At 39.6% G+C, this 25,973-nt stretch overlaps 1 protein-coding gene and 1 long non-coding RNA gene across 3 annotated transcripts; both read left to right on the top strand.

Annotated features, from left to right (window-relative positions):
• The first annotated feature begins 2,217 nt into the window (after window positions 1-2,217).
• Window positions 2,218-20,481, top strand: RNF149 (ring finger protein 149). Of its 2 annotated transcripts, XM_079309568.1 has the most exons (8): window positions 2,218-2,841; window positions 10,112-10,362; window positions 13,186-13,254; window positions 16,140-16,222; window positions 16,689-16,785; window positions 17,286-17,315; window positions 19,454-19,649; window positions 20,009-20,481. In XM_079309568.1, exons 1-8 carry the CDS (start codon window positions 2,376-2,378, stop codon window positions 20,065-20,067), a joined length of 1,251 nt encoding a protein of 416 aa, XP_079165694.1. In that variant the 5' UTR covers window positions 2,218-2,375; the 3' UTR covers window positions 20,068-20,481. The 2 variants fall into 2 exon arrangements, with proteins under 2 accessions (XP_079165694.1, XP_079165695.1); XM_079309569.1 differs by lacking the exon at window positions 17,286-17,315.
• Window positions 20,482-22,073: 1,592 nt separating this feature from the next.
• Window positions 22,074-24,737, top strand: LOC306803796. Its single transcript, XR_013774705.1, has 2 exons — window positions 22,074-22,511; window positions 24,149-24,737. It is a non-coding gene; the product is annotated as an uncharacterized lncRNA (long non-coding RNA).
• Window positions 24,738-25,973: the final 1,236 nt, after the last annotated feature.

Here is a 25,973-nt window from a genome sequence, read left to right as displayed (position 1 = left end):
TACAGCTGCTTTCTTCCTTTTTACTTACTGTTTTTACTTTTATCCCATTTCAGGAGTGATGTCTATTTTGATTAGACCAAGGGTCTTTCATTTATTTACCAAACAAACAAAAACATATAAAACTAAGCAAAAAAACACAAAACAAAGAAACCCCACAAACCACAAAAAACATTTTTGAAATCACTGAAGTACTTTCATTTTTAATCTGCTTTCTGCTAAATACTGAATTTGCCCTTCTTCCAAACTGTTGTCAATAAAGCTAACCTTTTACTCGTCTTTTCTCTCCTCCACATGCCTTCTCCCACCTAACATTTTGCTAGATGCTCCTGTTTCCTTATCCTCCTTTCCCTATTTTTTTCATTAACTCTAATTTCTCTATGTTCTTCTCTCAGTTTCCAAGTTCTCCACAGCCCCTTCCACATTACTTTGTCTGCTCAGCCTTGTCTGTATTCTTGATTCTGCCACTTTAATCTTCTTGTCACTATGCTCAGTGCCTTTGCAGAAAGTCCTAACACTGCCAAGTCTTATTTTGGGAGAATGCTAGAGAATATCTTTAAGGAATACTTTGGATTTGAAGGTATTTGTTTGTTTGTTGAAACACTGCATCTGGAACAGAAATGGGAACATACTGGCCTTGATGCTTACACTCATGGCTTTTTCCAATGGTATCCTCTGCACAAACTATTCCAGGCTCTATTAGGGCCTGCCTGTGTCAGCACCCACAATATGTAATCACAATTAGGAAGGACATCAACAAAGTTTGACAATGTTGTTCGACAACATAGGTAACAGTGCAGGAAAAGACAACACCTGTCTTCTGAAGGAAAACAACCATTCAAAGAAGGCTGGTGGTTGGTGAAAACAAGTGATTCATTTTAAAAGCTGGGGAAAGGTGCAAATGTCAAATTCTTCTAATTAATGGAAAACAAGTCTGTAGAATGATCATGTCCATTCAGTACTTTAATCTTGCATTTATATACCTTTTCCTCCAGACACGGTACAGACCCTGTCACCATTTTTCATCCTTCGGGAGTGAGCTCTCCTCGGCACAACAGCACAGGCACCGTGTGTACCTGACCGTAGCTCTGCTCTTGTCCCCCTGCACGTCTGTGCACCGTTCTGTTCTTCGCTGCCTTCTGGCCGCCTCTTGTTCCCTCGTGTCCTGGCTTCTGGCGCTCCAGCCTCCCTCCGCTCCCCACGGAAGCACGCCGCAGCCTCGATGGAGGCGAGGCGCGCCCGGCGGCTGCGGCGGTGACTCACCGGGGCGGGCAGGGTGTCGGTGCCGGGGCTGGCGCGGGGCTCGGGCCGAGCGGGCCCGGGGCTCGCCGGCAGGGAGGGCGGCTGCCGGGCAGGGAGCGCCCGCTCCGTGCAGGAGGCGCTTCAGGTTCATCCCCGTGGGCACCAGGGGGCCGGGGCTGAGCTGAGCTCCGTGAATAGCCCCGGCAGACCGGGGGCAACGGACTGTGTTACATATAGAGTGGCCAGTAGGGCTAGGGAAGTAATTCTCGTCTTGTACTCGGCGCTGGTAAAGCCACATCTCGAGTGCTGTGTCCTCAGTTCAAGGATACGGAGGTGCTGGAATCGGTCCAGAGAAGGGCAATGGAGCTGGGGAAGGGGCTGGAGCACACGTTCTGTGAGAAGCAGCTGAGGGCGCTGCGGTTGTTTAGCCTGGAGAAAAGGAGGCTCAGGGGAGACCTTGCCACTCTGCAGCCACATGAAAGGAGGCTGTAGCCAGGGGGAGTCGGCCTCTTCTCCCAGGCAACCAGCGGCAGGATATGAGGATACAGCCTGAAAGCTGCTCCAGGGTGGGGTTAGGTTGGATATTAGGAGGAATTTCTTCACAGAAAGAGTGCAAGGCACTGAAGTGAGCTGCCCAGGGGGGCGGTGGAGTCACCGGGGCTAGGAGTGCTTAAGAAAAGACTGAGTGCCATGGTCTGGCTGGCATGGCGGTGTCCGATCACAGGCTGGATTCGATGATCTCACCGGGGCTAGGAGTGCTTAAGAAAAGACTGAGTGCCACGGTCTGGCTGGCATGGCGGTGTCCGATCACAGGCTGGATTCGATGATCTCAGAGCTCCTTCCCAACACAATTGATTTTGAGACCCTGTAGCTGCACACACACCGGAACGGCCCCATTGCCCCGCCCTCCTGCCTGGTTCGCCGCTCCCCTCTCCCGGCATGCCGCGCGGCGGGGCGGGACGGGGCGGCCTGGCCCGGCCCCTGCTCGCCCTCAGCGCGGCGGGCGGGCTCCGCCCCGGGCGGCACCGCGGGTACCTGCGCGGCGCGGGGCGGCCGCGGGGCAGAGCGCGCCGGCGGCGGTGGCGGCGGAGCGACCTGCGAACGCTTCTCTTGATCGCGGCGGGGGCGGCCGGGCCATGGTGCGTCGCGCCCGGCTGGCGCTGGTGGCGGCGGCGCTGGTAGCGCTGGGGGCGCCGCCGCCGCCGTGCGCGGGCGCCCGGGCGCTGGAGTGGTACACGGCGTGGGTGAGCACGTCCTATGTGGAGCCGCTCAGCAACCGCACGGTGAACGGCCGCACGGAGAGCGGCCGCTACGGGGACAGCTCGCCCAAGGAGAGCGCTCAGGGCCATGTGGGCATTCCCCGCGGCGCCTCGCCCCGCCACATGGAGGGCTGCGCCGCCGACACCGACTACGATGTACCGCTGCCTCCCGGTGGCCGCGGGCCCTCCGAGGGAGACCCACCGACCTGGATCGCCCTGGTGGCCCGCGGGGGCTGCACCTTCAAGGACAAGGTCACCAACGCGGCGCGGAAGCGGGCGGCCGCTGTGGTCATCTACAACGAGGCCCGCTTCGGCAACAGCACCGTCTCCATGTCCCACCTGGGTGAGCTCCCCGCGCTCGCCGGGGGTCGGGGGAATCGCTTTGTCTAAGGCCGGCCCGCATCGGTGATGCGGCTCTGCGCCTGAGGAATGGGGATATGGGGAGACAGAAAACGGGGATTTTCTTTTCTCTTCCTGTAAGCCGCGCTAGGGAAAGGCCGGGACCGTCTTGTGTCTCCCAAGTTACGGGCCGGGCGTCAGGGAGGAAATGCGGCGCAGCCATCGGGACCGGCAGCCGTGTGGCAGACAGGGGTGGGAGGCTTGCATTTCCTTAGGGATACCTTTCTGCCTGGTACCCTCCGGCAGAACGGCTACAGCGGGCACAGGTAGGCCTCTGTCTGCAGGCCCTGTGGAAACGCACCAGGTATCCCGAAGATGCCTTCAGGTGCTTTTGAAGGCACAGCTGTAGCTATTTGAAGATAGCTTTTGGTGCAGGCTTTGTTGTAGTAGCTTCATCGTCCTCTCCCGCGCAGGTCTGTTGAGAGTGAGAGAGAGGTGTGATCATCAGGTAATCCTTAAACGCTCGCAAATGCAATAGGAGAACTGAATCCAGGAGAAGCATGTTGGCTTGTCTCAGCGTACTGCTGCTGCTTCTGTGATTTCTGCCGAGATAGGAATCCAGATGTTCTGTCACCACAGTCAGCGCTTGGGCTATGACACAAAGGACTTGCTGAATTTTTATGGTTATGACAATATTAAATGCTTAAATCTAAGAGGCGAAAAAAGCCTCAAAACTTGGCAGTAAAATCTGTTTGCTTTTGTAGATTTTTTGAGAAGCTGGAGGGTCTTCAGAGGAGGATGCAAAGACAAGGCAAACTAAGTAAAAAAAATCTGTAGATGTGTGCTTCACATGATTTTGCTATGATCAGTTTATTAGTGCTTGGGTTCTCATTCCTGGTTGTGAGGGAGAGAAGGACCAGGGTCTTGGATGAAATAAAACCATAACATGTTTCTAAAGGAAACAAACTTATTTGTTAGTGCAGTGAGCTGAAAGTCTCAGTTAGGGAGCTGTTCCTGTACTGCACATGTGATTTATCTATTGGAAAACACACCTCTTCTCTTGGAATACCCAGTGGCACCAACTGGGGGATTGCAATCATGATTATTGTTCTTACTCTGCTGCTTGCTTGAGATCAGCCAGGCACATATCGTAGTCTTAGTTCACTGTGAAAGCGTGAATAGATAAAATGAACCTTTGTTTTTGATCCTAGGTGGTGATTAAGATATTTTGTTGTGTAATACCGCTTTCATCTGAAACAGTTTCTTTTTCTTGCTTTCACCCTGTATTGGCCAATCAGTACAATTTTTTTCCCCCACGTTCTTCTCCATTCCCTATTGTAACCTCTCATCAGTTTTATTTGCTCTTTTGTTGAATCTTTTTCTCTCTTCTTGCTTATTTTGTAATTAAAAAAAAAAAAATCTCTTTTCTGCTATCATCTTTGTTACAGAAGACCTTCTTGGGCTTAATACTAAGTTTTGGACTTCACTAGTATAGTTAGTTATGTCTGCCAGTGGCATATGGAGAAGTGTTCTCTGACTGCTCGTTGGGGTTTTTTTTCCCTCTTGAACTGGCAGAATGTTGGTGATGAAGGTTTCACCCCTGTAGAGAGTGTGATTTAGCATAGTGCATATGTACAGTAATACATTTGCATTTATACTGACTTTGAAAATCAGGTTCGACCTTGCGATTGTTTGAATGGGACTATAATAATATATCGCAATACAATTACAAGCTCTGATGTAGTCCTAAATGCTTGTTTCATGGTTGACACTTTCAAACATGTAAATGTTCAAACACTTTCGGTGCACTTTGGAAATAAAGGCAAGAGATACTGTTAGTGCTTTAAGTCTTAGACTTTTTAAAGAGAAATGATAGGAAGGTCTGTGGAAGACTGGCAAGGAAGAATGTGGAAGGTAAAGCTATAGTTTATGGAGGGTCTACATTTTCATTTCTGTGAAGGGATTTGTTGAACTGGTACATAAGGAATCAAGCTTTCCTTCTGGGAGGAGTGCTGAGGATAAATACTCTGGGAAATCTGCAGTGCAGTAACTAAGGAGTGGAGTTATATGCATAAGTAAAATCCGCTTAATGCGTTCGCAATTAGTGGCACTGAAAATGATGTGAGATGGAACAGTGGTTATGGCTGGTAGAGATGCAGCCCAAATTATGTGACAGTGATAGACAGCTTTTGTGGTCTCGGTGCCATCTTGTAATTCTCCTCCTAGAAAACCTACCCTTTGAATTTTCTGGGATGTGTGTGATACATGTGATCTGGTTTTGTTGGTGGTCTTTTGGTGTTTTTAGGCATGTTTCAGTCTGAGTAAAAAGAGAGTTTCTTGATTAGGTGAAGAAATTATTTGTTGTATCTGGTGAAAGCATTTAAAAAAGGACAAGTATTCCAAATAATCTGTATTTTTCACCTTGTAAGCTTCATGAGTGCAGTGAGTAGGGATTTTAACTGAAGTTTTGGAACAAGAGAGTCAAGAATTTCAAATTGTAGCCTTGAAATCTTGGAAGTCCTGAAATCCAAAAGAAGGTTCTGCAAATGTGCCTCTACTGATATGTCTCATTTCAAGCCCTTTGCTCACTGTCAAATTGCAGTGTTCAGAATGCTGGATGACTTCTCTCCTTGAGGAAAGCAATAGTGACACTATTTCACGTGTGACTGAGATGATTTTTCCATTGGAAAACTCTCATTTTACCCAAAAGACTTGGGGAGTTGTACTTCATTTACTGAATCTGAATTATATAAATTCAGATTTCAGTTTTACAGTCTTGGCAGGCAGTCCTAACTTCATTTTTGATGATGGTCAACTTAATACAATACAGAAGCTTCAAAATGCTTTCCAAAACCAAAATAAATACTGCATGTAAATATTAGCTGGGAGTGGGCTGGAGAGGAATCTGGAGAGGCAAAGTCTGGAGTGCTGTGGAGGCCAGACTGAGGAGAGTCAGAGGCTCAATTCTGGTTCTGAAGTTAGAGGGAAGCAGAGGTATATTGCAATGGAAAGAAAACAGGGTCTTCTGGTTCTATAGTTTTCCTGTTACACTTCATGCTGGGCACACAACCATCTCTGTATCCACCCCTCCCTCCCCATGCTAGGATATGGTGATCCTGATCAGAACATAAGTTAGTTACCTTATTGTAGACTGTGGAATGAAATGTGGTTGTGCTTGACACACAGGGACGGGAGGCGCTGCCTGTAATAGTTTGAGGTAGGTTTGGATTAGGGCTTTAATTCATGGTTTGTGGATTTGAGGGAAGCTTGGGATTTAATTTGAGTGTATGACTTTGTCTACATAATGAAAATGGTCTTTGATTTGCCAACATACATCCAACTAATTCTTTTGTCCATTGTCATGTTTTTACTGCACATATATTGAACAAAACATGCAAATTACTTTGTGCTCATGATTCTATAAAGTTCTTGACATCTCCAAAGAGTTAGTTATTTTGGCACGTAGTTCAACTTCTTGCTACATTGCTTGCAGCACTGCTCATGGTTCTCAAATGGTGCATAATTTCTGTGTTACTGCTGGTTTCTACTGAAAGTTTCTGGTACTGTAACTGCTGAAAGGACAGTGGCTTGCTTATGTAAGACATGACTGTGTGTTGAGCTGGTAATGCTGTTCTGAAGAAGCAGGAGTAACTGCTTATATCTGTTTTATAGATAAAAGTGCATATGTATTGGAGCTCAGGTGGAAAGGAGCATGTGTACCAGTCGTTGTATATTGTTCTTGAGGCAGGTAAAGATATAACATGCACCAGGAATTAGGTGGGATGAGGTTGGAGTAGATGGTCAAGACAAAGCTTGTTATGGGATTGTTAGCATACTGTTAGCATTTGTTTGGAACAGGAACAAAAAAGAATATTTGGTGTTAGTTGTGGCAGTATTAGTAGGGTGCCTGTGTTTAAATAAACCAGTGGACTGAGCTTAAACATTTTTACTAAGATGATTGAACTCTGTGAGCTTTCTGACATTTCTCAGAAGGACTAAAACTAGAGTGTGTCTGTGATCAGTTTCTAGATGACAGAAAAATATCTTCATCCCTAAGCGTGAATGGGAATAAATGTTGTAATTTGGTGTGCCTGGAATCAAGATCTGTACCTGTCCTATGTTTTCCTCATCAGTAGAGTGATAATTTCCTTTAGCAAAAAAGTACTGGGAGTGGTAGCAGTAAAACTGTGTGCACTGGCAGGAAACATACCTTCATCTTCAAAGTTCCAAATTTGTCCTTTTTTGCAAATATCCTAAGGATTGCCAGCCCTGATAATGTTAAGAAGCACAGACCAAATTTTAAGTTTTCAATTTCACAGAAGGATCAATCAAACCTAGATAAAAAGTTAAGTTTACTTTAGTGGAGTAAAAATGTGATTATTTATTGTAAAACTAGAAGGTTATGGAAAGGCAAAGCCAATAGAACATGCCTTCAGTAGATGCATGTGTGACACTCAGAGTTTTCTTTATAAATGTGATTTGAGGTATCTGAGTTCTGTGGCAGTTGAAGAAGCTGATGGAATGACTCACCATCATTTCAGTGTTTGAATAATGAGTTTCAGAACAGCAGGCTAAAATTAGCAAGGAATGAGTTAAAACCCTTAGTGTTACAGGCTGCTCAGGGCAACTGCTTCTCTGAGACTGCTCTTGTTCCTTTTGTAATCATGGATTGCAATTCTTCTTCTCTTCTTCCCCTTCTGTCTCATGGCCTTCAAGGCCACTGTGTTTAGTTGCATGTATTTTTTATGGCAGGTTCATCACCAAATGTTTAAAACTGTTAAAATGCTTTTAATGGGTATTTATTTAAAAATGTGTAATTATGTTAATTCTAAAAGTGGAAGGTGTCTCACTGTCTAGAAACCATTGTGCAAAAGTTGCCTGACTTTCATTTCAAGGAGATAACTGTCTGATTGTTTGGCATTCTGGTGACAAAGCAGAGAAGGACAATACTTACTGTTGTGGGTTTTTTTTAATATTTCATCATTAGAAATAGTGCAGAGAATCAGATAGCAGGATTAGACTGACTTAAGACTCTAGGACTGAGGTAGAAATTTACTGATTGAAAAATCCAGGCTGCCTCTAATCTTGAAACTTCCTTTTCTTCCTTAAGCTTGGATGAAATCACATAAATCTTTCCAACATATTTGTTCCATTCCCTGGCCATCCTTAGGCACCCCTCCTGTTATTTGTACCTCTTACAATTGATTAAGGACACAGGATCTAATTTCCTGATTTAAGTATAGCAGTTCTTAGCAATGTAAGATAAATTCCTACTTCCATATGTTTTTTTTCTTGCCAACTCCCTGTGGAGTTGTGCAGGATCAGGGGATCAGTGGGTGTTTCACACTTTTCTCTGTGTTTCATGAGGCTCTCTAGTAGTGTTTTTGTGCTGTTTCAGAGATAAGAACAATATTAATTAACAAATTGATAGGATGCTTGGGCTTGGGGTGTCATGTGGATCAGCACATTGTTGGTGAGCAGAACTGATTAGTAGAGCCTGGGTGCTTGTCTGTCTTCAGCTTCACTGCTTTGTGTCTCCAAAGACATCCACCAAGCAAGACAACATAGGTGGGCTGGCTGTTGCTGAAGAGCAGGTGTCTGAGGGGAGGCACACGTTGGTGTAACTGTATTAGAAAAATCTGATTGTTTGCTGAGTCTGGGTCTGGCCTACACAGGTGTAATGCTTCTGAGAGAGGTGACCAGAGGTGGGATGGTTGTGTTAAGGTGAAGTTGGGAAGAGAGGTTTATTCAGCTAATACCTGTAACCTTTGGTTTTCATCCAGAGCAAACTATTTATGCCTTGTGGAGGGAGGAGTTCTACGTACACAAGTGAAACTTCTGCAAATTCTCCTTGACTTGGGGGCAGAGTGGCCAGATTGAGAAGTTGTCACAGCCAGAATTGTCTCAGCTAAAGGAATTTGGTTTAAATAGTTCAGGCAAGTAACTCTTTGTCTTAGTGGGCAGAGGTGGCTGAGGCCAGAATGCAGCTTTGAATTTTGAAAATTCCTATTTGATGTGATGTTATAAATAAGGAAGCCATTTCTTCTGACATAACTTCTCTGTAAGGAATCTAAGGAAAAGATGCTTTAAGCTTTCAGGAGGAGGTCTTGTTGTGGGTAGCTAGTCTTTTAGGCATCTAAAAAAGGTAGCTGTAACATTACAGCTTTAGACTTTCAGCTGGGAAAACCCCTCTTTTTCTTCCTTTCTCTCTGAATTAAGACTAGTTTCACTTTTTCTCAGAGGTAGGAGAGCAAAGTAAACTATGAAGCTGTGACTTGCCAAGGTGGCAGAAGTGTTGGTACACACAAAGTAAGAACTATACAAATAGAAATATCATAGAACAGTGAAAATGTGACATTTTTAATAGGTACATTTGTTTGTAATTTGTTTTGTAATACTAGGGTTAGATCTTTCTGAAAATACTGGATATTCTTCCAGAAAAATTGTGGAATGAAACACTAGTCACAGAGGTCTTTGGATTTTGCTAGTTGATCTTGATAGTATCTTACTGATTTTGGTGGCAGTATATTGCCTTAAGGTTGTTTTTTTTTTTTTTTTTTTTTTTTAATTAGATTTCTTTCATATGGATTGAGAGCTCTAGATTTCTAATATATTAGAAAAATCCTTTTGTTCATTTCTCCCAAAAGAGTCACAAGGTATTTCTTGACAAGTCCTTATCATAAGGTCTCATTACATTTTGAACAGTTCCTATTAAAGAATCTGTAAGTATTTCAATGTTTAAAATAATTTATTATTTAGTTTATTATTAAATATATGAATCTTTTTTCTTTTGTTTATATATCCAGTGTAATTGAGCTATAGATTCACATTCAAACTAAATTGAAGTATTTCTCTTTGATGTTCACATACTGTTTCCATCTGCAACTAAAATTCCTATGCTGACAAATAAAAGACCAGCTGTTTCTGAGCTGCAAGCTAGAACTTTAACTGCTTCAAGATGAGTTGTGTATGACTTGTCTGGCTTTTTTGTATGGATCCACATCTTACCTCACTGTGAAATGATGACTACAGGCCTTGAACAGTAAAAATGTATCCATTGAATTTTATCTTGTGTTTGAGAGTTTTTGAAAGAAAAGAAAGGATTCTCTACCAGTAAACTTTCTATCAATTCTGCTATGCCTGAAAAAAAGCTGTGGAGATTTTCCTATAACTTTGCTTGCTGTTCTTAACTGAAGAGGACAAATTGCTCTCAAGCAAGAATTTACATTTTTACTGCGACTACTGACTTTTTCTTTTTTTCTTCCCTCCAACAGGAACAGGAAATACAGTTGTGATAATGGTTGGCTATCCAAAAGGAATAGAGATATTGGAGCCAGTACGAAGAGGGATTCCAGTCAGAATGAGTATTGTTGTTGGCACACGACACGTGCAAGAATACATTAGTGGTCAATCAGTTGTGTTTGTAGCCATCGCCTTCATCACCATGATGATTATATCGCTTGCTTGGCTCATATTTTACTATATACAACGTTTCCTCTATACAGGATCACAGTTTGGAAACCAGGTAAATGGAGCTAATGGCACTCAAGAGTATTTACCCCCTTATCGTGTCAAATCACTTGCCTAACTTTGATTGTTTATTGAAGCATTCTTGAAGATCTGTGCCTTCTTCCTATTTTGCTAACTATGAGTGCTGCTCAGCAACAGTCAGTGAGCGCTAATAAGCACTATGCTAATTGGCATCTCAAGTTTGACTAGTTATAATTACTAGATGCTCATAAGAAGTAATGAGAAATACATTTAGCAACTTGTCAACAACAAAATAAGGGCAGCTTCTTATGTGATCTGTCACCTAACTGAACTTCCTTCCTTTTGACATGAAAAGTTATTTTCGTTCTTCTGTAATTTTCATTTTAAAAGTATTAACTTCACTAACCAGACTTTTTTAATGGAAAGAGACCAAGGTAAGTGTTTTTTCTTTAGTCTTTTCTTATAAAACCCACAAATACTTCAGTGTTGACTTTTTAGTTCTAAAGTTTTATGAAAACTACTTTTGTTACTCTTAATTCTACAACTCCACTGTAGAGTCACTGAATTATAGTAGGCTAGAAGGTGTGAGATGGTGTGGTGAGATTCAGCTCTCTTGGGCTATTCGAGGTACTGAGAACAGTGAGAGTACTGAGGAGGTATGAAGGAGTAATTTTGCTCCTTATTTGCCCTTTTTACAAAGCCAGCTTTATTTTTTCTCCTGAGGGAAGTACTTTGCCGTAGAACAGGTGTGTAAGGGACCTCTGGATTCCTGCAATCAAGACAGCAACTTTTATGGAGTTGTTGAGGATATGAGTCCATCTGAATTTGGAAAATACCTTAGAATGGCACTTACCTCTGCTTTTCAGCTACAACAAATAGATCAGGTTTCTTCCATGATCGTCAGCAGCTCTAATGTTTGCAGGTTCTTTTTTTTTTCTTTTTTCTCAGTTCAGAAAAAAATATTGTCCCAATTAGTGCTCTAGCATGTGTTCTCCTGCCTTTTCCTTGACAATATAGATTCTAGATTTGGGGGAAGGAGTTTTTGTTTGCTTTCAGAAGTCTGAACTCTGCTTAGGACTTAGAAGACTTTCTAGGAAAATACTTAATTTCTCTTTTCAATAATTATTGATGATAACACACAGGACTTCTGTATTGGTTAAACTTGTGGTCTCCCTCAATTTTTTTGTTTTCTAGAGTCTTTTTTACTAAGCTTTAAATCTTAGCCTTTACTTTGTGAGAATACTTTTGGGAAAACAAAAATTTTGAGCAGTATTTGTAGGAAAAGGGATGTGTTTCTGTGTTGTAACAGTTGCTTGGTGAAGAAAATGGCTTCTTCCTGTTGCCTTTTAAATAGCTCTCATAGAGGAAAGTTCATATGCTTTATGAAGCATAATATCATGTACTTTAGTTTTAAGGATGTGGATGTGATGTTCCTTAGAAACATGTGCCACAGATTCTTAATAGGATTTTGCTATTGTCATCCAAATGCCAGTAGATTTTGCCAGTGCTTGTCATCTGAATGCTTCTTAAATAAGTAAAACTGTGTAGCAGTAGGACGTTATGCCATTTTCTCAATTCTTTTCTTCTAAAATGGCCATTTGAAAATAAAAATGATGCAAAGTTGGAAAATGTTTTGATGATATTAGTCAAGATGTATTATTAAAAGTCTTAAAGGAATTTTGGAAACAAAAAGTCACTTTATAACACAAATCTTGTTTTGCTCGGCTTACAGACTCAATTGAAATTAAAACTTGTGAGTTAAATATGTTATGCTTTAAAGCAAGCTGCAGTGTAAGTGCTAAATGAAGATGAAGATGGGTATCTTAAGATTTTTTTCTAATATCAGTTTAGCAGTAAAACTATAGAAGATCTCCTTGCTGCTGAAGATGGAAACAGGACTGTGCAGAAAACTCTGAAAAGGTGTAATAGGCTTCTGCTGCTAGATTTATCCATTTCTGGGAGACCTTTCAGGCTACTTATCTTTAACACCATGAAAATTTAAAAATCACAATTTTCAGTACTGTACATTTGTAAAAATGTACATGTCATCATAATAATTACAGAGAAAAGCTGTGATTATGGGTTTGTTTTCTTTTTTGTTTTTTTTTTGTTAGGATATTTTGTTACTGGGTTTGCTGCTAGACAGGTCAGCATCTGTGAACTAGGAGTGTTTAGTTTTTCAGTTTCTTGCAGTAGCTAGCACTTTGTCTTGGACTACAGTGCTGCTTTCTTTTCTCGCTTCCCCTCTAAGCATAATTACACTGAATAGAAATCCAGTATGGTGCATCATGTCTGTAAAGCCTTTCTTGTCATCTCCTTTGCATAATGTGTCCTTTCAGTGCAAAGCTTTGTCCAACGCAGGAGACAGTGTTTAACTGAGGGGAAGTATTAATAGCTACAAGCAGCCTTTTGACCTGGTGCCTGGCTGTAGGCTGCCTGGAAGGATTCCACCTTCTCCCAGGCTGCTGCAAAACCTACGGTGTGCTTGCTCATGGGCTTGCCTAACTGGAAGGTCTGGTTATATGGCTATTGTTGCAGCTCTGGTTGCCTCTAAAGCCTACACGGGTTTCAGCTTTCCTGTGTGGGAAGGGCCTCAGTGCCAGCAGGGATGCAGGGCTGTCGGCGTGCTCAGCTCACGCCTGCGCAGCCGGGGCTCCTTGTGCGAGCAGAGAGCTCAGGAGCACACAACTTACTGAACGTCTGCTGGCTGGACATCTTTTATAAACAAATTCATTGCCCACAGATCGAGTTGGCTTTTTTAGATGCATTCAGTAATCCACATGGAAAGCATTTAAAAGCTTTGAAATGTAATTCCTGAAACTACCGTCCGTATTAACACTTAAAATCTTATTTCAAGGGACATAGGAAAGAGACCAAGAGAGCCATCAGCCAGCTTCAGCTGCATACAGTGAAACGTGGAGAAAAGGTAATTCAGTATCTCTGGCTGTTGCTGTAAGTTTTTAAAATGGTTGTAAAGTCTTCAAAGAATTTAAACTAAAATTACCACAACATAATTGCAGTGTGACATACAATTTTAGGCTTATGCTAGGGCCTTTGTTTTAAAGGCAGAATTTAAAATTAAAGAGTCAAATCTGAACTACTTACGAAATTGCAGCTACTTTGTTACAAATAATATCTGGTTATACAGAAGGTATAGGGGGCTGGTACTGTAAAGATGAGGAAACATTGTTATCTTTTCAGCACTTGAGAACATCAACAAGTAGATTGCAAAATACTTCCGCACAGTTCGTACAGCTGATGTAATGTTCTGTTTTCTTAAAAGAACATTCATCTTCCTATTGATCAGAAGGCCTTAAAAGTATAAAAAGCTTTGAAAAATAAAACACTTGTTTTATCTTTTGACATATAATACATTAAGGAGCTGTGTAGGCTTAACCTGAATCATAAATATTTTTGAAGTGCATTTCTATGTTATGAAATAAAGCTAATCTAAAATTTAAAGCAGCTTTCAGGAAATTGGCTTTGACAGCATACGGCCTAAACTCAGCTGTATTAGAATAACTGAAGTAGAAAAAGACAACATTTTGAAAGAAAATATTTTAGTTGGAGTTTTGGGAGTGCTGATCCTAGATGCAAAATTGGCTTCTGACTAGATTTCTGCTGCTTCATAGGCATTTTTTTTCCCTCCAACCTTTGTCTTAGTTGATGATTTTTTTTTTGGAAGGGCTGATTTACTTGGAGATGAAAAACAAGGATTAGGTTATTTTTAAGTCTATGAATAAAATTAAAGTGAAATAAGACATTGATATGTAAAAACTTTAAAAGCTGTAGTCTAGCAGAAGCTGTTCCGCTCAGATCATGTGCTACAGAGAATACGTTCTTCATTTAGTAAATCAGTTTTTAAACTTAAAAAATCCCAAAAATGTCTTTGAACTTTTTGTCTTTTCCTTCTATGCTTTCAGCATGCTTAAATAGTGTTTTACGAGTATTGCTTACTTTTAATTAGATTACTTTTTGGAGCTTAGCATATAATTCAGAGCAGAAGGATATTTATACTTCAATTCATACAATGGGGACATCCCAGATCAAGAAAGACAGAATTGAACCTAAACTTGTGTAAAGCACTATCAGAGCAGAATGTCAGCATAGGAAGAAAGGGACATAGAAGGGTCACAATGAAATGTATGTTGAAAACTACATGGAAGATGTTAACTGCTTTTAAAATTGATGTTCAGTAAAATCCTCCAAGTAGGATTTGTATTGTGTTATTTTTGCAGTATGCAGGGAGTTCCTTCCAATAAATAGACCCTTGACTAAAGTAAATTAAGTGGGGGAATTTGTTGTTATACTATATGCTGGTTACTCCTATGCTCATTAAGAAGAATAGAATGAGTTAGGGTTAGAATCTCTCCGTTAAAATAGGGCTTTTCTGTGTGGTAAATCTCATCTTGTTAATGGGATTTGAATCAACCTACTATCAGCAAATTTATGTAACTTACTGATGCAGAGGTATTTTCATGAACTAATATAAATTTGTCTGGACATTTGTCCTGTCTACTCTGTATATGTACATTTTTTCTTTAAATATTTCCTTTCAGCTATTTCAAAAGAGTCCATTTCTTTTGTTGTGACGCAGTTCAGTCTTTCGTTGTCCCCACTTGAGGTTGAGATATTTAACTAAAAATGGGTCATATATTAAAAGTGTATTTGCGATCATGTAGATTTTTCCTGAGAAGCTTACAGGATTATTGTAAAATGGACACTCATTGGAGTATGTGCTACATATGGTATGCTTGGATTTTGCCTCTTGTACAGAAAAAAAAAAAACTTGTTATAGAATAAGCGCTTGTCTTAACTTTGCTTATGTAAAAAAACAGTCTTAATATAATTTAATTAGGAATTTAAGGCATTAATTATAAATTAATTGTAAATTGATAATATGCAAAGGAGGGAAATACTCGCCTTGAACTTGAAAGTTTTCTTGCAGAACTAGTTTGGATGTTTGTGTTAAAACTGAAGTGCTCCAGAAAATTGTGAATCAAAAATAATAATTTTTTTTAGAGATGAAAGCAGAGGAGTTTTCCCACTGTCTCTTGTTCTAATACTTAGATTTTATACAGCTCAATTAATGTTGGATTATTTTTCTTGTATTTTGTGTATTTTGTATTTTGTGTATCTTGTATTTTGTGTGTTTTGTATCTTGCTATCCATCATGTTTGCACTGCAACTCTGAGCAGGGCTTCAAGAAGACAGTTAGACTTGTGTGAAAAGATATTTAACCCTTAGATAAAAATGGAAGTGGGGAAATTATATTCTGTCTAGTGGGAACTTGGAGAAAAGTTTTAAATCCAAATTTCATACTTGTGTTTTCTTCTGGCTATGAAGGAATGAATATCTGCTAGGATGTGGTAGAAAAAAGAAAAGGGTGAAGAAGAGGTTTGCAGTATTCAACCCCAAAAATCTCTTCCTGCTCTTGGAAATCCGTGGGATCGTTCATTGAGAATTAGATTGCACACATTGATTTGTGCTGACCTCTTTTAAAATGCATTTGTTTTACAGCTGCCTTGAACTGAAACATTCCTATACTTCCACAAACAAAGCCAATGTATGAGATTTAATGAATTACTTAGGATGCCATATTTAAATTAGAAAATCTGGGTTTGGCTGCTTCTAGTATTTTGATAACTTGATCAAATCACCTCTTGATAGGATCTTGAATTAAGTGAGGTGGTTTTTTTTAGTTGCTATATCATTTAATATATTTTGCATTCTTTGTAGCTAGCTATTACACAAAGCTTGTTCTGTAATGAAGAATGAATGTAATGCACTTAAATGTGTTGTCATATTTAGGGTTTAGATGTTGATGTGGAAAACTGTGCTGTGTGCATTGAGAACTACAAACTGAAGGACACTGTCCGAATTCTGCCATGCAAGTAAGTTATCATAGTTATTCTTTACTCTTAAGCATGTTTTTCTGAAGAAATGGGATGAATTTCCTATAAAATCTTCTGAACCTCTGGTGGCAGAGCTGATACTGCCTTTTGTATGGCCTGTTAAATGTTGAAGGGCACTGTAAGACCACCTAGCACTTCATGTGTATTTGGGGGCAAGGAAGCAATTGGGAGAACTGTAGGGGTGAAGTAGAGCTTACTTAAATTAGAACTGTACACTGTTGAAGTGATAACAGCATGGTGTCTTTGTGGTTATTAGCATCTCCTCTTCAGAAAACTGGCATGAACCAAAAGGTTTCCAGAGCAATGTCTATACTAGTAAATTGAGCAGAGCTAATCATCAAGATTATAAAGGAAAGATTTATTTTTCTGTGTTAACTTACACACTATTTGAAGGAGGAGTGTGTGGCTTTCATGGTAAGTTCTAAAGAGCATTTATTTTCTTTAGGCACATCTTCCATAGAACATGCATTGATCCTTGGCTCTTGGACCACCGAACTTGTCCAATGTGTAAACTAGATGTTATCAAAGCTCTGGGATACTGGGTATGTTGCACACTACTTTAATATTCAAAGTAGAAGTACAGTTTAGGAGGCAAATCTTATGTACCTCTTCAGAATGAGAGCAGCTGTTATTTGACAAGACTTGAGAAGGGCAAAGAGTAATTGGATGAGAACCAATAAAATAAGGGTATTTTATGGCTATGAACTTAAATACGTTGAGCAGCTTATGAATCTTTTTTGATAATCAGATTTTTTTATCTCCAGCTGATATTAAGCAATTTTAAGCAGAGGTGAGACTGTTTGTTTGCTCAGTCTGCAAAAATATAACTGAATTAAATAAATCTAGAACATATATTTGATATTGTTGAGAATTGTGATTCAGAAGAAGAAATTGTAGTTTTTCTACAGAGAATGTTTGTGTACTTCCACATGTGCTCCGTGATTTATCCTTGTAAATGAGCTGGTACTTGAAACCTTCCTAAAGACATTCACTAGAAATTGGTTAAGTAAGAAAATGATGTGCTCTCATTTCTTTCTGACAGCACCAGAAAAGAGAGATGAAGACACATGCGGTAGGTTACTCAGTCACTGTTGATAAATAGTCTTGAGCTCCACTAAAACACTATAGGCAAAAATGCACCTCTCTTATCTCCTATTGATCTATAGAGATCTCTGGAAAATAGGGGTGGTTTTTTGGTTTGGGGCTTTCCTTTCATAGATTAGGTCTGTATTTTGACTGCCCTTTCTCTTACTTCATTTCAGAGACTTTCCAGATCTTTGGAAGAGTGTTATGAATTACTGTCTTGTTTTGTCAAAGAGGACAATACCCTTGCTATGTAATATGTATATATCAGATTTTGGTGCTTCTGTTTATTAAGTCAGACTTTACCCAGGAGTCGCAATCTCCTTGTCATGCGGAGTAGCTATTGCTACTTTAATAGTGTTATATTAGCAGCTTGGTTTCTGCTCACATTCAGTTCTTGAGGTTGTATCTTGTGTTATATGCTGAAGGACTTACTGTTTTGGATACAGGCTGAAAACTGAAATACTGGAACCTTCAGAATAATTATATTCCCTGAATTTGTTCTGTTGCAGAGGATACTGGTGTACTAAGCCCACCCAGGATGAGTAATAACTCCTCTGCTTGTTGGCTAAAATGATTTTTGGAAAGCAGATTGAATAGGATTAGATTAAATAGCAAAATCCAGTTCATTTTTCTAATGAAATGAGGCAAATGGGTCTTATGTATGCGTTAATCATTCAAGTCTCACTGAAGCTAATAATATGGGAAACCATTCAGGAATTTTTTTCTAGGTTAGTTTTCAGTTTGATCCATGTTGTCCAATTCTAGTCTGTGGAGTGATTGCAATTTTTTTTTTTTTTTACTGATGTGAAGAAAAGAAATGCAAAGAGCAAGGCAGCTGATCTCAGCACTGCACTCTGAGCCTGCAGAAAAGCATGTGCAGCCTTACTGTAGAAATGTACTAAACCTCCCACAGAGAGGCTCAAGGCTCAGTTCAGTTATTGACAACGAATACTTCAGGTGCTTTTACATTTTTAAAGGTTTGAAGTAGAAAAAAGGCACTAAGTCCAATGAAGTGACTTTTGTAAAGAGCAGAATTCAGTAGTCTTACTTCTTCATTAAGCTATTTTTTATGAGAGAAAGAATTGCAGTTCAGCATGTCTGACTAATTTTGTAGAGCATTCCTGAATTTTGTAGTTTCAATGCTTAAGTGTTTCAGTTTTGGACACCAAAATCATTAATGCCCCCTCCTATCTGCAAACATAAAGATAAATATCACATGTGTCTTGTGTTTGATTGTAGCAGGTCCATAGCACCTTAAAATTCAATATGTTTTAAATTATACTGGTTTGATGCTAAGGAAAGAATCAGCCTAGAATTTTTTAAATTTTAAGATAGGCCTTTGCTAGTTGTTCAAGGAAGGGAAAAATACTTGCTAGTAAGCAAAAAGAATAGCTACTTAAGTTGCAATATATTTGTTTATGTATAGCATCAGTATATCTATGGCAAAGAAGGTAGTCTGTTTAGTTGTAGAAAGAGAACTGTTCGTATAGGACTTTGATCCATTCTGAAAATTAATTCAGGTTTGTATAGCTCATGCTGTACAATAGATGAAATAGAACCTTTTGCCTGTGGTGCAGATATTGCATTCCTGCAAAGTGACAAGCCAGTGTGTTTGTGTTTTTGGAACAGAGTTAAAGTTAGGCTGGAGGTAGAGGAGGAAAGAATTTGGTTCTGATGTAAATGTTTGTTCACCCTAGTATAAACTTGGCCAACTACTATCATGAAAAACCAGGACTTGGAGAGTTCTGCATACTCAAAGGATCAATAGGTTTCCTCAATGGGTACTTTGTATGAGCTGAGCCTGCTCCTAACCTTCAGCAATGCTACTGCTACAGTGTTGAAATAATCCATCCAAAAGGCTGACTGGGTGACTCTTCCTGTTGCTGCTCTTGGATTTGGGGTGGCTTTGGAAAAATGGCTTTTCTTTTGGTTGGCTTGCTTTCTTTGCAGTCAGACAATAGCTTTGAACGTGGACAATATCAATATTATTCCCGGGAATACATATGTAATAGCTAAAAAATGGTCTTTTTTTCCAATAAAATGAGGTTAAAAAAGATGACATGGAGGAATGTTGATGTCTGATGGTAGAAAAAAAGTGACAGTTAAATATGTTTAATTTTGAAGGGGGACCCTGAAGATGTACTTGAAGTTCCAATACCTGAATCCATAAGTGGCAGCGTTTCAGTCGGAAGTCTGAGTATTGCTTTGCAAGATGATGACAGAAACGAAGTAAGCGAATTGTCAGCTTCCTCCACTAATGAATCTGTATTGCAGTGTACCAGCTTAAAAGAGGATGCAGGGGAAACCACAGCATTGCTTGGTAAGTAATTCAGTGTTTTGCTGGACAAACCTTAGCACTAGACATTGCATTAGAATCCCTTCCCTAGCAGGTGAGAGCAGTTAGTACTGCAGTGCAGAATGGTGTTCACTTACTATGGGTCTTAAAAAAATACAAGCAGATTTTCAAAGAGCTCTGTTGAAATAACTGGACTTGGGGGAAAGAAAGAAAAAAAGAATGTAAGTATGTGAGATGTAAGAGGATTAAGCCAGAGAATCTTGAGAACCTTAGATATATCCGAGTATGAAGTTTGTTGCCAGAGTCTGGATTAATGTAACAGATAAAGCATATTAAAATGGTAAAACAACAAACATTTTTTTCTTCTAATTCCTGATTTCTAGATGTGGATGCCAGTAATAATCGGCATGGAGAACATCTATCTAATGGAAATTCCCACTGAACTGCTTCATGGAAAATATCTTGAATAGACTGTTGAAGAACTATTATTTTTTATTTAATTAGTATGAACTTTTGTCTAGTGAACAGAAAAAATAACAATGTAAATTATTTTACCTTTCCAACTTTTCTAGCTGGTGTTCCAAAAGGGCTAATAACTAAGAATTTTGTACACAGGAGGATTTTATAAAATCTCCTCTGGATGTCTCATCCTAAAAAAAAAATGCAATAACCCTTTTTCTGTAAGCATTGTTGCAATGTCATTGTGTTCCAGAGGGCTGTTACAAAGATGAAGACAAGGCAGTGAAAATAATGTAGAATGTGTAATGGTTAAATATTTTGGATGCACTATTTACATTCAGTATGTACACATGGAGAACACTTACAAGCTATGACTATTAAAATGTTCTGAAAGTTCTGATTTGTTGTAATTGGAGATGAATATTCTTAGAAAAGACTTTAATTTGAAGGAATCAAATAACTTAATGGATAGGATGTGTACCCTTTGCCTTTGATGGAAAAATTTCTGGTTGCAACATGTAACAAATACTTATTCTATCTTGTAATGTGTTCTATTCAGAGTGGATGCTGAGAAAAGGAAACCTCCATCTTGCTAGCTTTTTATACTGAATTTGACTGTAATAGGTTGTGCTAGGTGGTCTTCACGTGCTGAGCATGTAGACATTTAGTATATGCACACTGGTTACCTCTTTCAATCTTAAACTCAGTAGAACAGAGGTAAAGGGCTAATTATGGCTAAAATATATTTATTAGTCTATTTATAAGAATTTACGTAATTTCTTCTTGCTCCTGTTCCCATCTTGACCCACTTTATGTACAAATTGAAACTGTTTCTTAAAAAATACTAAGTTTGGGTTTGTTTTGTTTTTTCTTTTCCTTTGCATAAAGATGCTGGAATTCTCTTGGATATTCCACATTAGGAGTTTTGACTGGGTTTGCCATTAGCTTTTATTCCTTTCTTTTAGATTAGCAGTATTGTGCCTTATAGTAAAACACTTAAGAAATCTGAAGCATCTGAGAGTAAATATAAACCCTGGCATCTCCCATTATGACCTCTTATTCAAATATTTATATACTGTAAGTGGTATAAGGAATTGCTAAAATGTTTTGTAAAGAAATATGTATACTTAAAACACTACTTAAGAGTGTTAAGTGAATTGTTTAGGATTTCAGCATTGTCATGTTATAAATAATATGCTACATTCCTCAATTTTCTTTTGTAAAGCTGTTGCTACAGATTGCTTAAAGCAGTGTCTTTCACTAGACATTTCTTTTAGAGTGCATTTGGTTTTTAAAGTGTATATTTGGAATGTTTTTAAGAAGATATGCAATTCTTTTTCTAACTTACATTGAGCTTCAATAGAAGCAATAACTTTTTTTAAATTTTAAAATGAATGTTCCAGAAATGACAGAGGGGGAAATATAATCTGAACTTTTACTTTGCAGAGCAGATATTTCACCCTAAATTTCCTTCAAAAAAATTTCTGTTAATGCCTACTTAAAAAAAAAAAATAAATAAATCTGTCTCTTCCCTGTAGGAGTATAAATACTAGGTTTACTGAAAGACTGTCAGGTTGTAGTTCTGATGTCACCAGCAGGTGCAAGTTTCTGTGATGCCTTTATCTTACAAGAAGCACATGAGAATGAAATATGACTGACCAACCATCTCCAAAACTGAACAAATAAATAAACAACCTACAACTAAACCAGACAATGTGTAGGGATATTTAAGTCTCCAAAAGAAGCTTATCAACATTTCCAGAACTGCCTTTTCAACTATCTCTTAAATATTAAAAACTAAGTCTTCTCCCTCTTCTTTAACACAAAACTGAACATTGATGTAGTAAATTGATGTTGAGTGGGTTTAAACTCTAGCTCAAGGAGGAACCAAAAGAGAAGTTATCAAGAGAAGTGTTGTCAGTCTGTGGATTGTGTCTTGCTGATACCTACAGCACAGTATTCATCCTGGAGAGGAGAATTGTGGTAAGTACTTGAGCTTCTATGTAATACCTATAAAACCAAAAGCTTTTCTTAAGAATTAAATCTAAGATCTGACAGGAAGCTGGAAGAAAAGCTAAGTAACCTGCAGACTGAGAAGTGTGCTTATGAAATCTGGTGTGTGCTGACTTAGAAAAATATCTGAGTAGGAAGACTCCTGAGGTCTGTTTCACATGCTGGCACTACACCTGTTTCATTTCAGTCATTCACAAAAATAGGTACAGTAGTTTTGCACATAGTTGATCTTTGGTATAGTTAGGTCTTGTAAGGCCAGCTGTGCTGCTGAGGAATGATGACAATAAAAGGCCGAATTGCAGTGCATCCAGCAAACAGTTTGCTCTCCTTGGAAGCACAATGACAAAAATAACCTGAAGCGAATCACTAGTCTGACCTCAGTCAAAAAGCTGACATGCATTAGTAAAATGAAAGGTAGGATGAAAAGTATGGGCACAAAAAAGACAATCTAGGGTGTTTAAAACCTAGCAAGAGAAGCTTAGAAACAAGAAGCATAGGACCTGCTGTTCCAGCTTACATTGAGTAAATGGGTGTAGGCTGCTGTAGGTAAATACACATGCACAGACTTTGCTGATCTGGATCCCCACTAAGTTTGATCAAACTGGTATTGCTGGTTTCTAACACTTTAACTACCAGAAGCCTGTATGAAGGTCAAAACCAATGAGTGTTTTGTTTCACCCCCTCTGTGAATCCTTTTGGTAGAGTAGGTGCCTCCTGACTCCCTTCCCTTGCATTTGGGGAAGCTGTAATCTGCCTCTGCTGCTTCAGCCGTGTCCTGCCTAGTGTGGGAGCTGCAGCTGTGTTTGTTGTGGGTACCTGCTGTCTCCCATTTCCCTCATCACTTTTCCTAGCTGCATGGTTTTCATAAAATATGCAGGAAATTGTCTGGGACACCTCTGTCCCTTTGTTAGATTTTGCTGTAATCAGGCAGAGTGCTTCTTGTTGAAGACATTCCTGTGGTATCGTTATACAAAATGCTAAATTGCACAGCTCACAAGAAGTCTAAAGCCCCTCTGCAGCTGAATAAATCACTTTGGAAAAATCCCTGGCTGGACTAGGGGATGCTGGTTTTTGTGGAATAAATTTTATTAGCGTTGTGTTACATTTGCATGGATTTCCTGCTGTTTCTGTTAGGGAAAAATTTTGTGAAGTGATTTTTTTTTTTTTTAAAGGAGAAATTAACTGCTGTCTTAAAGGAAAAACTGAAGGCCTCTCTTTGTTCAGAAATTTTAGTTTATGAATAATAGTCTACAACTGACAAACGGGAAAAACCTTGGTAGAAAACAATTGTCTATACTTCTTTCAGACTTGATAGCAAGCAAGAACCAACCATAGATATTTCAGATCTAAAAAGCATGTTAATGGTTTAATTACTTGCAGTACCAATTTAACTGGAAAATCTGGATTTTCTTTCACTAATGACTGGTAGACTGGATTTTTCTTTGGCTCTAAGCAATGCTTGGAGGAGATTCTTGGCATGTACTAGAGAAATTTGATAGGATAGTAGTAGCTCCTTTCCCCTGCCCCTTTGCACTCCACATGGCACGTGACTGCAGTCCAGTAGCCTGTTGCCAGTAATTAGGACTTGATTTTAGAGGTCTACTGGAGTTGTAAGATAACTTACCTACAGTGGAAATGTCTATAATCCATGCTGATTTAATGAAATTCATACCAGGATATTCCCGCCAAAGCTGGACTGTTGGGAATTCTGGTCCTGTTCAGGTTGTAACTGGTGCAGAGAAACCATTGCAACACCTTTGTCAAGTGTGCAAAGCTGTTTTTTAATTGCCTATTGATTTGGGAATGGTCATTCAGGTTTTTTGTCCGTCCTGCAAGGTTCCCCTACAACCAGCTAGTTGTAGTTGGGCAGAGTTCAGCAAGACTGTCCCCTTGGGTAAGTTGAAGACATGCAGTTTTATAAAAGGGCCATGGTGAATTACAGTTCCTGAAATGGAACATGTCAGCAGCATTTTTTTTTAACTGGAATGACTGTAAAAAATTCTAACGTCTTTGAGACTGGTCTTAACTAGATGTGTTCTTTTCTCTCACAGGTGATATGTGAATATTTGAAAATTGGAATTGATTAACATGCACAAATCAAGCTGAAGGCTTTTGGTTTTGTTCAGTTTGGGTCCTGATCTCTCCTCAGATATCCTGCTGTATTGCAAAACTTGATTTAAGAAAGTTTTAAAATAGAATGCCTTTGTAATTGCATGTATTTGTGTGAAGAGTGCATTACCTGGGACTTTCCATTATACTTCCATTGGACCTGAAGCTCCTTTTCATCATCTGAAACATGGTAATGTTACTGCATTTTTAAATGAGCATATCCTTCATTCAGAAGAGCAACGTAAGTTTCCATCACTTTGTTAGTCTGAAGCTTAAATCCAAAACTTTGAAGCCACTTAAAACTTCTAGTATAAAATTATACCTGCAGAGAACTATTTGAATTTGCTAGTCTGTCAGCAACTGTCTTTTATTGTAACCTTGAACTAATTTGGTTGCATTGTTTGGATTAAGCACTTGTGTCTTTTCCATTGTGTATGTACAGTTGTAAGAATGTCAAGTTATGCATTGTTGTAATTTAATGGCTAAAAGCTCAAATTCGATAATAAATTATACAGACCTTTTAAAAAGCAACGTCTGAAAAGCTGGAGGGTTTTGTTTTCTTTGGAACACTTAGGAAATGGATCTGAGATGCACAGCACAAAACAAGCGTAACTTCATGCTGGGTAACTATAGGGGAGACTTTGAGCTTGTGGTGCTTTCCCCATGTCACCAGTACCTGGGTGGTGGTCTGGGTTAACTGTGGCTGGCTGCATGGTGAGGAGCAGGAAAATTGGGGGAAGAACTTGCTGGTCAAGATAAAAAAACAGTTACAATCACAGACACAAGAGACACGACTTTATGAAGATTACTTTGAAATGGCGGTAAATTAGTTTTAGAGGACTAAAACTACCCTTCTGTAAGCTGACACTTCTCCCTTCCATGGTGGCAGGATAGGGAAGGAGGGGGAGGTTGTGAGCCTGTAATAGGAAGGGCAGGGGGGTGGTTCTCTGCTGTTCCCTCCTCACCCTTTTGTCCTGCTCCATCCTGAGCTCCTTCTGAGGAGTTGCAGTTCTTTAAGAACTACTTCAGTGTGGATCCTCTCCATCAGGTATAGACCCCTCCAGGGTTATCAGTGAGCTGCCACCAGCCTGGCTGAGGGGCTGTGCTGTGCCAGCTCATCCTGGCTGGGTCTGGAATGGGGCAGCCTCAGCCTGTTCTCACAACAGCCACCCTGCACTCCCCCGGTACCACAGGGCTCTGAAATTAATGGCTCAGATTTCTTGATAAATCCCTAATCCTTGGATTTGCCACAGAACTATGAAAATTACGTATATCAGTACAATTCAAGCAAATACAGTGAAGATGCAGAACAGCTAGACTTTGGCTGTAGCACAATAGTAGCAATCTTTGGGGGACAGGGAGGCTTAAATTGTTTTTAACTAATTCTGTAAATCATAAAGTAGATGGAAATTACTTTAACCAGTAGTAATCATTTTTATATTGGAGCCTGTTACTTCAGCATAGTACTGCAATTTACATTTCAAACATTAGTCTAAAATGTGTGTTTTTAAAGAGGGGTGCTACTACACAAAATGTAGTCAAATTGGGCTTCAGCTTGAGTAAATAGAAAACATTAAGGTATGATTTTAAACCAGCTTGTGCTCTAAGTGATGCCACTAAAAATACCTGATAGCAAATGTATTTGGGTTGGAAGCACTGTTCAGAATTGGAACAGACCTTAAATAAGTTACTTTAGTTGACCTGATACATTTTAACTGGAAAGCTGTGCAAGTCTAACCCCTAATGACTACAGAACATTTCTTGCAG

This window comes from Erithacus rubecula, assembly GCF_903797595.1.
Source record: "Erithacus rubecula genome assembly, chromosome: 1".
Classification (NCBI taxonomy): domain Eukaryota; kingdom Metazoa; phylum Chordata; class Aves; order Passeriformes; family Muscicapidae; genus Erithacus; species Erithacus rubecula.
This window is presented reverse-complemented; position numbering and strand designations above follow the sequence as displayed.